The 14,253-nt window shown below is 37.8% G+C and overlaps 1 protein-coding gene across 1 annotated transcript in view; it reads left to right on the top strand.

Annotated features, from left to right (window-relative positions):
- The first annotated feature begins 264 nt into the window (after positions 1–264).
- The window catches only part of LOC129766510 (beta-alanyl-dopamine/carcinine hydrolase), a 41,335-nt gene continuing 27,346 nt past the window's right edge, over positions 265–14,253 (top strand). The window contains exon 1 of the mRNA XM_055767078.1: positions 265–922. Within this exon, the coding sequence (XP_055623053.1) occupies positions 833–922 (90 nt within the window). The 5' untranslated portion in view covers positions 265–832. The remainder of the gene's footprint in view (positions 923–14,253) is intronic.

The following is a 14,253-nucleotide window of genomic DNA, read 5'->3' as shown; positions in this document are numbered from 1 at the left end:
ACAATAAAGTGCAAGGTTAACACAACAAAAAAAATGGGGTAAGATTCTTAGACTGGACCGTTAGCCACGATATTTTTCTCCCGCGACGTCACAGCCTCGTCGTGCCTTGATCGATCGATACCACCCTCTCCCCCCTTGTAACACGACACTGGTGAGTTGTGCTGACGGACAGACGTTTATCGTGAGTGCGGGAAATATGAGCGAGAGAGAGCAAACCACGCGCGTCAGGTAGACGCGCTTATAAACAGCACCACCTGGCCAAAGTGTTCTAAGTCGAGACCTACGACATCTACAGTGCACAATCGAAGTCAGACAAGTGTGGAACTGAACTCGGGTGTTGTTCTATGTAGCATTCTTCGCCAGCCACGTCTCTTTCTCTCGTGTGCCTCACCACCTCCTACAACACCATAAGGCACACCGTCTCTGGCGTCTCTTGGCTCGAGTTGTGGTGGTTCGCAAAAAAGGGCCCTGTCGGTTACGTCGGTCAGTCGGTCTCTAGTGTCCCTCAGCGCGCTAGCGTTTTCCTTCTTTTCTATGGTATAATAGTATAAATCGGCTACAGCGAGCACTTTTTAGGCTTAGTTGCGCTGCAATTCTTGACCGAGGTACATCTAGCCGATCTAGCCGGGAAAAAGCAGAACTATCAAGTGTTAAGAGGCAGTGATAATTCGATTATTTGAAAAAAAAAAGGATACTTTGAACAGTTAAGAGTGATAGTGACAGCTTAATATTTGAAATCAGATTCAGTGTGAGATAGAATCTGTGTGCACGAAAATAGTAGTAAATCTGCTTTTTGGGTCTTCTATTTATCACCACCAGTGAATCGAGCAGTATGACTCCATCGATCAAAAACATCCCTCGGCGCCAGGCCATCCCGATTCTGTACACCCGTGGAACCCATTACGACGTTGGATATGATGTGGTGAGTGAAATGTACATATTTTACCTCTGTTTGACAGTGTGTGACAGTCTTTTTTCGGGTGTTTTTTCTCAGTGAAATTATTTGCATTATATTTTCAAAATATATCTAGGTTGTAAAATAATTCCGATGATGTTCGATACTAATTTATGTGCGCCATAGAAAACCGTATTTAAAATCAAATAAAAACATTCAGATGCGTTGTCGATAAAATATATTTTCGAATTCATTTTTTTTAATTAGAAAAGAACTGATATACACAGTGTGTCATTCAAGTTCCGAGACTCAAATTATATCAAACTATTAAGCTATAAAGAGTTTGTTTCGCCTGGTCAAACGGTTAAGAGAGAATATTATCTTAGAGTTTTGAAGCATTCGATGACCAGAATCCGCCGAATTTGACCCGAATATTGCAATCCAGAAAGTTGTACTCTTCTTCACGATAGTGTCGATTCACAAATCACTGATCAGGCGTCAATTCCTGGCTCGAAATCGTGTCTGTGTTCTAAACGATGTGCCGCATTCACCCGATTTGGCACCCTGTACTTTTCTTTTTCTTCAATAATTAGAGAAAAAATTACAATTTTGACGACATTGGGGCCATTCGAACGACTTCAGTTGACGCGTTGAATGCCACATCTGCAAAAGGAGTTGAAGCATGCACATATATCTCTATTCAATCGATTTCAAAAGGATGTTTGAAGCTGGAGGAAATTTCTATGAATATCAAAATCAACAAATACTAACCCATTGAAGGACAATCTGTTTTCAGTCAACGCTGCTCTGGCAGACGATTTAATTTTTAATAATTTCCCCATTCTTTTAGCCATATCTGGTAATATTTCTACACGTTACATATTTATTCTATTCCCCTCAAAAAAATTGAAAGGGGTTGTATCTAGGACACGACCGCATATTTCCGACGAAGAAACTACGCAATTGCATTATGCAATCCACTTGTTTACCACTTCGAATATTATTTTAGAATGCATCGTAATTTTTTTAATAGATTATGTTCTTCGTTACAAATAAATTTAATCAACGTCCTTTTACGTTTGATATGATGGCTAGGACTACCAAAATATGTGAACGGAAAAATTGCCGAACGATCATTGTATTCTACATTTTCCTCATTTTCTCGAACCCCGAAAGTTCATTCACCTCTAGTATCTAAAATGACCATTTTCCCAGGCTTCTCAGTTTAAAAGTACGTTTTAGGGAAACATATCCCGGTCTGCACAACGACAAGTGAGCACAAAAGTACTCAACACCAAAAAATACCCCCGACTTACATGTATTTGCAAAGCAGATTCCCCCAGGCACATTAATTTTGAAGTCTGTGTTAGGGAAACACAGCTCGGTGGGAATAAAAATACCCTCGAGTTGCATGTATGTTTGCAAAGTAGATTTCCATATGTACATCGATTTTGAAGTCTGTGTTGCGGAAACCGTAAATCGGGCCAATCAAAACTTGGCAGTTAGGGCGTTTAGATAACGCTTGACATTTTACAGTTATTCAATTGTTCATCTCATGGAAAATAACTTTTTACAAATTGTGATAGACGCGTAGAAATATTTCCCATCAATTGATGCAAGCATCTTTCCGATCTGTTAAGAAATGTTCGAGTTATAAGCATTTAAAATACGGGTAGGATTAGCAAACAAATCGGCAGAACAAAGATATGGGAAAAAAAAGGTCTTCCAGTTTTCATGAATTTAAAATGCTTAGAGATTAGCGAATTGCATTGTTTAGCATATCAAAAAAATCTTGGAGAATTTCCGATTCGATTGGTATACAAATCATGAGAATTCATTCACAGTGAAAATAGTTATTAACATTAACTTTATTTCATAAAACCGTGACCTGTTTTCTGATTTGACACCCTTCCTGAAAGTTCTACGTCAAAAATATAATAATTTCTATAGATGGGTATCACTAGTAAAATAACCGCTATTGCACTTCACGTTGTTTCGTTCATTTACGTATGCATTTATTATGCGATAATGGCCGCATAGATTCATAAAAATTACATTCTAACGGTTATTTACCGTTAGAAGAATGCACACAAGTATATCAAAGCAATAGACTCGATATGACTTACAGCTCTCATAAAAAGCATCAAACCTCAATAATTTCTGGCGAGTTCAGCTCGTCATTGTCAGTTTGTTCAGCAAAATTTATGACGAGTTGGACTCGTTATTCCCGTTCAAGGGGTTAAAACAACTTGTTTAAAAGGTCATTTTCACTACCAGGCCCGAGTTTTATTTGACACGCTACATATTTTAAAAACTGCACATGTTTCCTAATTGTTTGTCCGGTACTACTGGAACTAATCACTGGAACGAATGTAAAATCTAGAGAATTCACCGTAAAAGAGCGTGAAAAAAATCCTAAACCGTCACCCACTAACAATTCTTATTCCGATCTGCTGCGCGATTGCTTTCCAATGAACCGCGAACTGTTTCGCGTGTGAAATTGTGTGTTGTTAAATAGTATACAGCTGTTTTGCCTATTTAAACAAAATTTTCTGTCATAGGCACATATTTTTTGGGAACAGTTCTTGCGATTGTTTGCGGCGTTACAGTGCGAAACTCAAGAATAAGTGCGTCTCGTTGCTCTGAACGACGCAACAATCGTCCTGATAAATAAAAATCCCCTATCTACTGGGTTCAACATGATGAAGTTACACTCAATGTCTAATAAGATGCATTAGGAAAAATTTGCAACAAATGATTAAATTATCTCTGAGTGACGTAAAAGGCAAACAAACAAGTTTGAAAATGAACGGAAAAATACTCCTATCGGTCGATTTTTAATCACACTGGGAGATGAAATGAAAATTTTCCTAGTGTGTATGTGATTCTTATTTGAATTAGGTTCTGACAAGATTGTTCGAAAGCTACTATCTTTTGTGACAGTCACCTAAAACTTAATTATCTATTCCCTGTTTTTTCATTGCCATTTCTTTGAGCTGGAATTTCTTGCTATTTGGTTCTTCCCAATAGGCTCATGTATTGGAATTTAGTGGTACAGGGCAGACTCGATTATATACTCCAAATTCTTTTCACTGCATATAATCGAATACTGTATATAATCGAGTCGAAAAAGAATATAAATTGCTTTGTATACATACATTGTTTGTTTCTTGAATATATAATAAGAATTTAATTTTTGATTCATCCCCTTAAAATTTTGTTAAAGTACAGATTCTTTCAAGGGGTGATACAGGATCATATTTGATAAAAAAAATCCTTCTATGCATATGTTCAAATTTCAAAAAATGACAGAGTTATTGAACGTTTCTCTTTTCCAGGGCTCTGTTTGCTTTTAACCGGCTCTACTTCAACAAGTAATGAGTGCATTAGCTCTGCTGAAAGTGTGACGTAAAATTCTTGCACTCGAATCGATTTATTTATTATGGACCTACAAAAAATACATGGTGGAACAGTTATGCGTAGAATATCAACATGGGACAATTGAGCTTGATGTTGTTTTCTGAAATACTGAGAACAAACAATAACTTTTTTTGTGTTTTTCCGGAAGATTATGAAGAAAAGTAAAAAAATGTCAAAAAGTAACATGGGACAACTGAGCGTAGAACAAGAGTGTAGGGTTTATATGTAGGATTCACTGAATCATTCATAATTACTAAACTTTTTTTTAATTTGCTCAAAACATGTGTTATCCATGCGGGTGTGCTTTGAATTTTACTTCATTGATAACCTGTATTGAAAATCCCCCAAATGTCTTTTGGAAACATTCCCATTAAGTCAGCGAATGTAGATAGGAACTTCTTCCTTCCTCTTCTGTCATCCATCACGCTGAACGTCGTCACTGATGTTTATACCTGGTTCCAAAACACTAAAATTTTCCATTCGTTTCTCTATTCTGTGGCAGACAAGATGCCATAATCGAGTAAACAAATGAGAAAAAAGTACTTGCTTTATACTGCTTTATAGTAGGGCAAATTTATTCTTGTCGTCATTTTCACTCATCCGCTAGGTAACTTTCTGAATCATATTTCGGACACTTTGTTCTAATATTTTGAAATGCTTCATGCACTGATTATATAACTATAAAATTAATATTACAACTGAGGGGCTTAGAATGAAAGGGGTGATTTGTGATTTGATCGATTTCTCTTCATTAACTTTTTCTTTAGTTAATTACTCAGCTGCAAATACGTTCCAATTTGAGATTGCTATAGAATCCGATAGACAAGGCCTATCTTCCACATTGTCAAACACAGTTGGGAATGAATTTGCAGCTATGTTATAACCAAAAGAGAAAGTCGATGTAGAGAAATCGATGATGTCACTTACACCCCTTTCATTTTGAGGCCCTCAACTACTACTTTAACGTAATCCCTTGGTTTCACTATTACTTCATTTGAGAATTACATTTGAATTATTACATAGTAGGAAAAAAACCATCCAAAATCTAAAATCCATCCATTATCGTTTGTGTTTGACATTTGCTTAGCGTGAGCACGTAGAATTTACCCCTTTATCAATATTTAAATTTCTCTCGTGTTTCATCAGTTCTCATCATCGTAACCAGGTTACTGTGATTGCTTGGTAAGTGTTTCGCAGTTGACTAAAAAATATAATCGAGTGTTATGTAATTTTCGTTCAAAAAATTACAAAATAAAGTGTCCGAAATGTGAATTCAATAGAAAGCTTAAAAGCACATTGAACGAATTTATTAAAAATATCAACCAAATAATACCTGTGCATAAAGTTGAGACCTGTTTTCTGCATCATATGCCTTAAGCGTCCGAAATATGATTCAGAACAGTACGTTTTGCTGAAATTTGTGACAGAAAATTACCGAAAATGGTCTAGCCAAAGCAAGGCGCCTCTATATATACCAGGTGAAACAATCATATGAAATGCACTTTCGGCAATATTGGAATTGCTGTCGTTATTGTTTACAAACAGCATCAGAACGCTGCCGGCGGCTCTCTACAAACTGCTACGACGCTTATTTGAACGATGCCTACTATGTTCGGCTTTCGCGAATTTATGTGAAAGTGAAGGAATGCTTTTGTAGAGTTTCATTCTCATTTCCACTTTTCTCGCATGTGAGAATGCAAAAATGGCGTATCCTAGCAATGAAAAAACAAACAACCCCCGCTCCACAAACCGTAATCCCCTTCCTTCTATACATTGATATAAGCGCCTTGAGTCAAATTATCGGCTCACACTAGCTAAAAAATGTTTATCATCGTTGTTACAGTATATGAATGTTAGAAATTTCTAAAAATTCTCTATTCTGGTAACGTGATCGAAAATTCCGGTTATGACTTTACGTTTTGGCACAACATATATGAAGGGGATCGAAAGAACGGTTTTTGAGTGATTCAAGATTTTGTATATATTTTTAAAAGTTTTATAGATTTTTCCTTCGTGTATGTTTTTCCACAAAACAATCAGTCAAAGCTACAGTCTTTTGACATTTTCGTCGCCCCGTCACCCAGGTATGGAAGGCACTTTCCTCGTTCATATTGAATAGAATTTTTAAAAGGAATTCGATAGAATAGGCACCTAAGTATAACTATAGGATATGTAGAAAAATAATAAAATTATAATCATATCAATATAATATTTATACTATACTTTTTATTAATTCATAGTGTGCATAGTGTAGATGGTTTTAACTGCAGCTTTTTACGAAACCCATATAATATGACTTTGGCATGCGTTATTGTTGTCAATTCATCTTCAAATCAAATAAAATATTGCTAGATCATGTAAAAGTTGTCTACAAACTAAGTTTGATCTTCATTTAATAATTTATCCGCAAATTGGGCTCCGCAAGAAACTCAGAAAAGTCGCTTTGGGCGACGAACGTGTTAAATGACGATTAGAGCTACAGCCTTTTAAATGAAAAGTGTTAAAAACTCTAGTAAAACACTTCTCTGCGACGCTCAGTGTCTTCAGTGTGTTTACTAAACCTGAACAAAAATTTCGTTAGTGCATGTACATCCGTTGTCTTTCTCAAGTCAAAGCATAGCAGCATGCTGATTATCCATATAAGAAATCGCAGAGCGAAAAAAGTTAACTTGTTTTTAACACTCCTATACTCGCGCATTCTCGGTCTGTCAGACCGAGAAATCCATAATTCGTTCATGTCTCAGAAAATATCAACACTACGACTTTGCGATTCTCTCTAGCTTCGTTATTCGTCGTTCATCATCGTTTGGCGTATCGCACGTGTTGATACAAAGGGGATGTGTGCCACTTTTTTAACACTTTCGGTCTGACACACCGACGCGAGTATAGGAGTAACTTTTTTGGACAAGTGCCTTTTTTCATATTCTAGAATATTATTGAATGAAATGTATGAATTAATGTTAATGGCGTGGAATATTTATTGAATATAATGGATAAGATTATTAGAGGACTATTCTTATTTGATTTCAGTCCCTTTTGTAACTGAATTGAACGGGTCCATATATTAACTATTCGTCGATATATTCGTAGTTAGATTCATACGTTCAAAAGCAAAATATAAATGTTTAACTTTCGTATAGTTATTCGCTAAATTTAATGGTCATACAAATACACACTTGTGAAAGAATTTCACTTGTGGAAGAATTGTAAACAGTAAACTATAAACTAATCGGTAGCTTATGGTAATTTTTAACAGTTAGTTTCGGGGATATTTTTTATAATAGATAATATCGACATAAAAGCAAGAAAAAGAAAAGCAAGTTACAAGAAATCCTTTTATATCATCTTTTTATGCCCCAGGCATTCATTCTTAGTTTACCAAGAAAACAGAGACAAAGAATATTAGAAATATTTATATTCCAGAACCTTTATCGTATGGTAATTATCTAGAAGGTCGTTATACATTCTTCTCTCCAATAAAAGATCCAAAAAATACGCAACAACTGCATGAAATGTAGAAAATATGTTTGTTTCGAGCATGCAGTTATGCTATGTTCTGATTCATACTCCAATGAAACCACAATCTATTAATACGTTCTTATGTTATTTTATAGCTCTTTATACTTCCATGAATTATGTTCAGTTGCTTACTTTTAATTAATAACACTGAAAAATTCGAATTTCGTTATTTGTGTTGGAGTATCAAAAATTACTCTATTTTGAGGAGGCTCAATTAGATGGCTTTTAAAACATAATAAAGACGAAGAAACATATTTTTTGGAGTTTTTTATTCAATCATGCCCTCTTCTTCAAATAAATGCCAATAAAGCCTGAAAAATACACAATGGCAACATTACAGAGAAGTTCAATTTTCGGTCTGTGACACCGTGCGCGAGTATACGTGTTATGATTTTGCACGCGAGTACAAGAGAGTTAATGACGCTGAAAAACAAACTGAATGACAGATCGTGCAAAATTGACATTAAGACCACCGACAGTATTACAAACATAAAAAATTGAAAATTGTTCAGTGGGAAGATTAAAAATAACAAATTCTCGGTATATATTTGGCACAATGTACCTTTATACATATCGGTATCTCGCTCGCTTGCTTCTTTGTTTTAAAGAGGCTTTCAACTTTGTAGTTTATGCGCCTCTATTCGACATCTTAAATTGTCAAAACTCCTCGTGATTTAGTGAAACCGCATTGAAAATCCGTACAAAGAGAGAATTGAGTGTACAACAATCAGTTTCCCAGTCAACCCAGGTGTTTCAGAACCTCTGGCAAATGTATTGTATTCCAACTGACAGCCATGTCCGGCTTGTATTGAACCCACGAACCCACGAACCAAGTAAGCAAACGAGATGCTGAACATTATGCAAGTTATTAGGTATCAACGCTTTCCCGGCAGGATTAGTCACTACCTTCGTGCACACGGTACTCCGCTTTGGACAGTATGCAAATCGGAACCGGGGGTGCGGTGCATTATTTACGAGATGCTAACATGAAAACTAAATTACATCGAACACCACCCGGAGATCGTGACAACAATGAGATCGATGATCGAGTCCTAGCGAAATACAAGTGCTACACAGGTGGACTCTGGGTGGACACTGGTCCATTCGTCGTTCGCTATCAATTTTTTTTTCTTGTCAGGATTTATGTGATTTCGAAGGTTTATGGAACAGCAACAATGTATTATATTGTCTCAATGCCCGGCGAAGGTGGTCTCTGTTCTGTTCTGATCGAATTAGCACGCGGGGTGAGTTATTATCGATATTTGATACTCGACTCATTTGTAAAGTCTGCTTCATTTAATATTGGAACACAAACAATTGCGTGTAGTTCAGTCATTTATTAACGAATTCATAATTTGTTTTTCATACAAATGTAGCATTTTCTTTACTCTTTCATAAAAAAAAATTAAAAAAATTATTCATTGCTGTTTCGAAGAAATTCTCGTACTTTTCCCGTAATACGGCACATTAGGCGGCGCACACCCTTCTCGTCCACCGTTTTGGCGATTTCATTCCACCAGTTCTTCATTTGAGTCATGTTCCTAACAAGTTTTCCCTTTGCCTTAAGCCTTCGCTTCGTGATTGCCCAGTATTTCTCTATCGGCCGGAACTGGGGGCAGTTTGGGGGGTTGAGGTCCTTCGGTATTACGCTGACCCCGTTCGTTGCGTACCATTCCATAACCGTTTTGCTGTAATGGCAGCTTGCGAAGTCCGGCCAAAACATTACTGGACGGTCGTGGGCACGAATAAACGGCAGAATCCGTTTCTGTAGGCACTCTTTTTTGTAGACTTCTGATGTCATTGTCTTGTCAGTGAGAAAGACTTTGGTTTTCTGTCCACAACTGCATATCCCCTGCCAAATTATGTACTTGCGGGCGAATTTATCCGCAAACACGAACTTAAATTTTGCAGGTACATCCCCCCGAGCCGTCGCCAAATAAAATTTTTGACCTGGGATTTGCCCAAAGTCCGCCTTCACGTAGGTCTCATCGTCCATCAGAATACATCCGTCGAACTTGGTCAGCACTTGGTCGTACAGCTTTCGAGCACGGATTCTGGCCACATTGTTCTGCTTCAGCGTCCGATTTGGCTGTTTGCTGGCTCGGAATGACCTTATTCCTTCCCGGAGACGAATTCGTCGCACCGTACTGTGAGCGGCCTGGAACTTATTGGCCAAATCGCGGTCTGAAAGATTGGGATTCCTCTTGACGGCCTTGATGACTTTCCCACGCAGTTTCCGGTCGACAGTTCCACTCCGACGTTTCGAATGCGGCTTCCGAGCCGTCGTCAATGTTTCCTTGTACTGCTTGATAACACGCCATACGGTATTTCTGGGCATTTTAAGCTGTTTAGCTAGCTTAGATGCCGACAACAATGGATTTTCAAGAAAACTGTGCACAATTTTATCTCTCCGTTCGGCTTCCATGGCGGTTGTTTACAAAATGCTATCGTTTGGTGTTATGACATAAATACATGGTGAAAGGTAATGAATTTCCCGACACGTGGGTGAAAAAAGTTTCCAAATCCGTCCACTAGGAGCGCCACAATGAGCAAAAGAATTTGTTCCAATATTAAATGAAGCAGACTTTACTAAGTGATCCCATCATCATTATCATCAGTGCACAGCCAACGGCTGAGGCCCGTGCAATATGGTTCAATACGCGCAGTCTTACACCCAGAGCTGCAATTCATCACCGTCAATGTCACAAAAAAGCTGACCATAGTCACTCAATTCCTCTCACGGCACGTGAGATCCAAATATTCAGTAGTGATACTCACTATTTTGATTCTGACACCTAACCAAATTACGGTTGGTTCCAATGCCTCTCACTGCCGATCGCTCTGTTTACAACTTTACGTTACGAGAGCGGTGGTTGTGGCGTATGATGGTAGTAGAAATGTGAGTGATCAGACAGTTCCAATCATTTCTGACAATCGCGACGGTTGTTTAGATTCGTTTGTTGATGTAGAAGTTATTGTTGTTGTTAGAGATGTCTAAATTTTTCGTTTTTTCGATTATCGATTAATCGTGGGGCCAATATTCGATTCATTCGAACAATTGTCTTTCAGTATTCGATTAATCGAGCGAATATCTATTTCTTGTAGTTAATTTTTTTTTTTTTTTTATCTGTATTATAGTGATTTTCAACTCATTTGGCTGGTTCGTCACTTTTACTTCCATTTTTGGAAGAATGTCGGGAGTGAGAATTGAACTCGTGACCTTCAGCGTGAGAGGCATGGATGTTACCACTACGCCAGATCGCCTCCTTGTAGTTAAAATGAACAGACATATATAATAAAAAATATTATGGTGTCATGATTTTAAAAGTTACATTAAATATAATTTTCAAATGAACATGGTGCAGCATAATGGTTTTTGAATGAAATGGTATTTAAGTATATTGATAAATTTACCATTTCATAATTATTTTGCGGATCATGAAAACGATCCGATTGAAAACCGACAATGCGTGTTTTTTTTTATTTTGAGTTAATCATTACCAGAACTATTGAAGTTTAGTTAATAAACGTGTGATGAACACAAAAATTTTATTTTTTCATAAAACGAAAGAAAATTGCGATCTCAAAGAATCGCTTAAAAATCATCCACTTGCATTGAGGCTTTATTGAGAAACTTCTTATACCGTGCCATTAACTGCGCCACGAACAATTCCAGATGGAATATATGTTTGCTTCCTTGCTGCATCCGGTGTTCATAGTACCCGGCAAAATTCAACGTTTGCGTCTTCAGACTCGTCGCAATTTTTAACCAGATTCGGTACCAATCCACAGATTATAACATTCGATAGAACGCCTTGGGATAGCAGTTCGTATAGCTGTTTCGTCACCACTTCCAGCTTCTGTGGACTTTGTTCGAGGACAATCTGATTGGCGGTTTCTCGAAGGAATATTTGCCTGTCGATTTACGGCACCTTATAGTTGACCGTGAACGGTTACAGTTGTACCTTGCAAGCTTCCAGCATGAGGATAGCGTAATTCTTTTCGTTAGCTCCGAAGGAATGTGCCGAAATGCAAATAGTGTTGTTACATTCAAGAAACAAACAAATGACAATCTTACATACAAAATTTTAAGAATATCCTCCTAAGATAGAGCCGGCACTCTTACTCAAGCAACGACTCCTAACCGCGGGAATAACCCGCGAAGTAGAATTGGCGCACAAAATCAATCTGCACGTAGACAAATACTTTTCAATGGTTCTTCTCAGCGCATCCTGGGTATCTTTGATCAGCTAATCCACTTCGGACAAGACGAGTCTCATATTCCCTCTACCCACTGGGATCAATTTGCTGGATCAAATTCGACACGACCACCCTGTTATATATCACGGCAACCGATGAATTCAACTCGATGTGGTAATTACTGCTGATGCTCCTGATTTCCACCTTCCGGTTCGGGGGCGTTGTGAAATTCATTATCTCATTGCGTAGCCGTTCCGCGCTCGGTTGGTAAAGTTTCCGCAGCAGACACATGATGCGAGTTTTGTTATTGGCCTGGAAGGGCCGTAGAACATGCGGGAAGTCTCCCTGGGAGTAAAGATTGATCTGATGCGTAACTTGCGTTTTGTGGTAGTCCAGTTTGGATAGCTGGCGCGGTCGGTAGCGGTCAACCCAGAGAGCCATTGTACACAAAAATATTTGATGTATAATGTATACAAAAATACTTGGTGACTTGTTGTTTTCGTGTTGGCCTTTGTCAAAGTAAATGTCATCACCTCCAGAGTAAATAAAGAGTAGAAATGCCATATCCCTGCAGTTTGCAACTGAAAATATAAGTCTGCAAAAGGATAGGCAGGACATCAAACATCAGTAAAATTGCGAATATGTCTACAAATTTAGCATCGTTGCAACGTTGAGAAACAAATTTGGTAAAAAAAAAATCGAAGTCGAACCGGTTTCAAAATGCATCATTTTGCTAATTTCAAACCCGATCGGGATCCGCAATAGAGGGGATAATCAAGGCGTGTCATTCCACAAACTAAGTACTAATACAAATGACACGTGTAATAATACGTAGAGTCGGCGAAGTGCCACTAAAAACATTAAGGCCATCTGATGATGAAAAGAAAATACATGCCTGAAAATACAATATTCTTCAAATTGTATTTAAAATGAAACTGTATATTCACATCTGGCACCCCTGGCCGTAAAGAACGAACACAAAGAGGCGAATGTTGTGAATATCGCCAAACACCAAACCATCAGCTAGACTTTTGAGTGTCGCACTATTCTGACATTTCAGCAACAGGACACTCACCAAAGAGCTCGGATTTCTACTGTCAAGTAGAAGCTCACCATGTGTTAGTGTTGTGATAATACTCTTCTCACACTATTGAACTGGCTTTGAGATGGTCACCAAAGATAATCGTAGTACAAAATTTGTTGATTAACTTTGTGTGAGTACCATCACTTGATTCTCACGACAAATCGCAGCTCTGCTTACACCTTGCACTTGAATCCAGTGATCTACTTCTGTTTCTGCTGCCCTTCTAAGTGATGTGCGCCTCAAGAACATTTCAGTGAGCGACCGAGAGAAAGAGATAGCGAGCAAATATGCAAGAGAGCGATCGCTTGCGATCGCAAGCAGACGAGGCATCGTCGATCACTCAACTGACAAAGTGTTAATTATAGCTTTCATCTCAGGCGGTTTGTTTGTTTTAAAAAAAACATGCTTTTGGAGGGTGCCGAAGGGTGTAGAAATGTAATGATTGACCTGAATTCATTCTAATGCACATGCGAAGGCATATATGAAAACAACTACTTCAGTTTTGTTTCGGGTGATTTTTTTTCCGCCGAGGATCAGTTTAATTCAGAGTTTCTTTTCATAGCTACTAGCACTACTGCAACTGGCTGCGAACCAGAAGGCAATATTGGTTTTGATCTACTAGACCAGGGGTTTTCAAATGGTGCTCCGCAATGTTATAGCAAATGCTCCCACTTGAAAACCTATCTTGAAAAAAACACTCTTTAAATAAATTTTACTGGTATTTATAGTGATATATCTTGTTTACTCCGGGCCAGATGTCGTGTATCTACGACGCGTAACAGAAAAAGAGTTGTTCCCAGTTGGGCAATGTCAATACAAATAGGATTTGTTTTATTGATCAAAAAATGCAAAAATCTGAAAACCCCTGCACTAGACCAGCTACACTCAATCTTGGGATGAGAATAATGGAGATTGACATATTACACATTAGTTAGGTGTCTAGTTAAGGGGTCTAGTAGATTAAATAACTCCTAAATACAGGGCTATTCTTAAGGAATAAAAATGAATAGCCGAATGTGTTGATAAGAGCAAAACTCGAGAAAGGAATTGTCCGATTCAGGGCTGTCTTTATTCTATCATATTTTCTGTGTCAAACATTTATTTAATGTAACGGATATTATATACAAGTGGTTGA

This window comes from Toxorhynchites rutilus, chromosome 1, assembly GCF_029784135.1.
Source record: "Toxorhynchites rutilus septentrionalis strain SRP chromosome 1, ASM2978413v1, whole genome shotgun sequence".
Lineage (NCBI taxonomy): Eukaryota > Metazoa > Arthropoda > Insecta > Diptera > Culicidae > Toxorhynchites > Toxorhynchites rutilus.
Note: the sequence above shows the minus strand (reverse complement) of the source record. Positions and strands in the feature narration are given on the sequence as shown.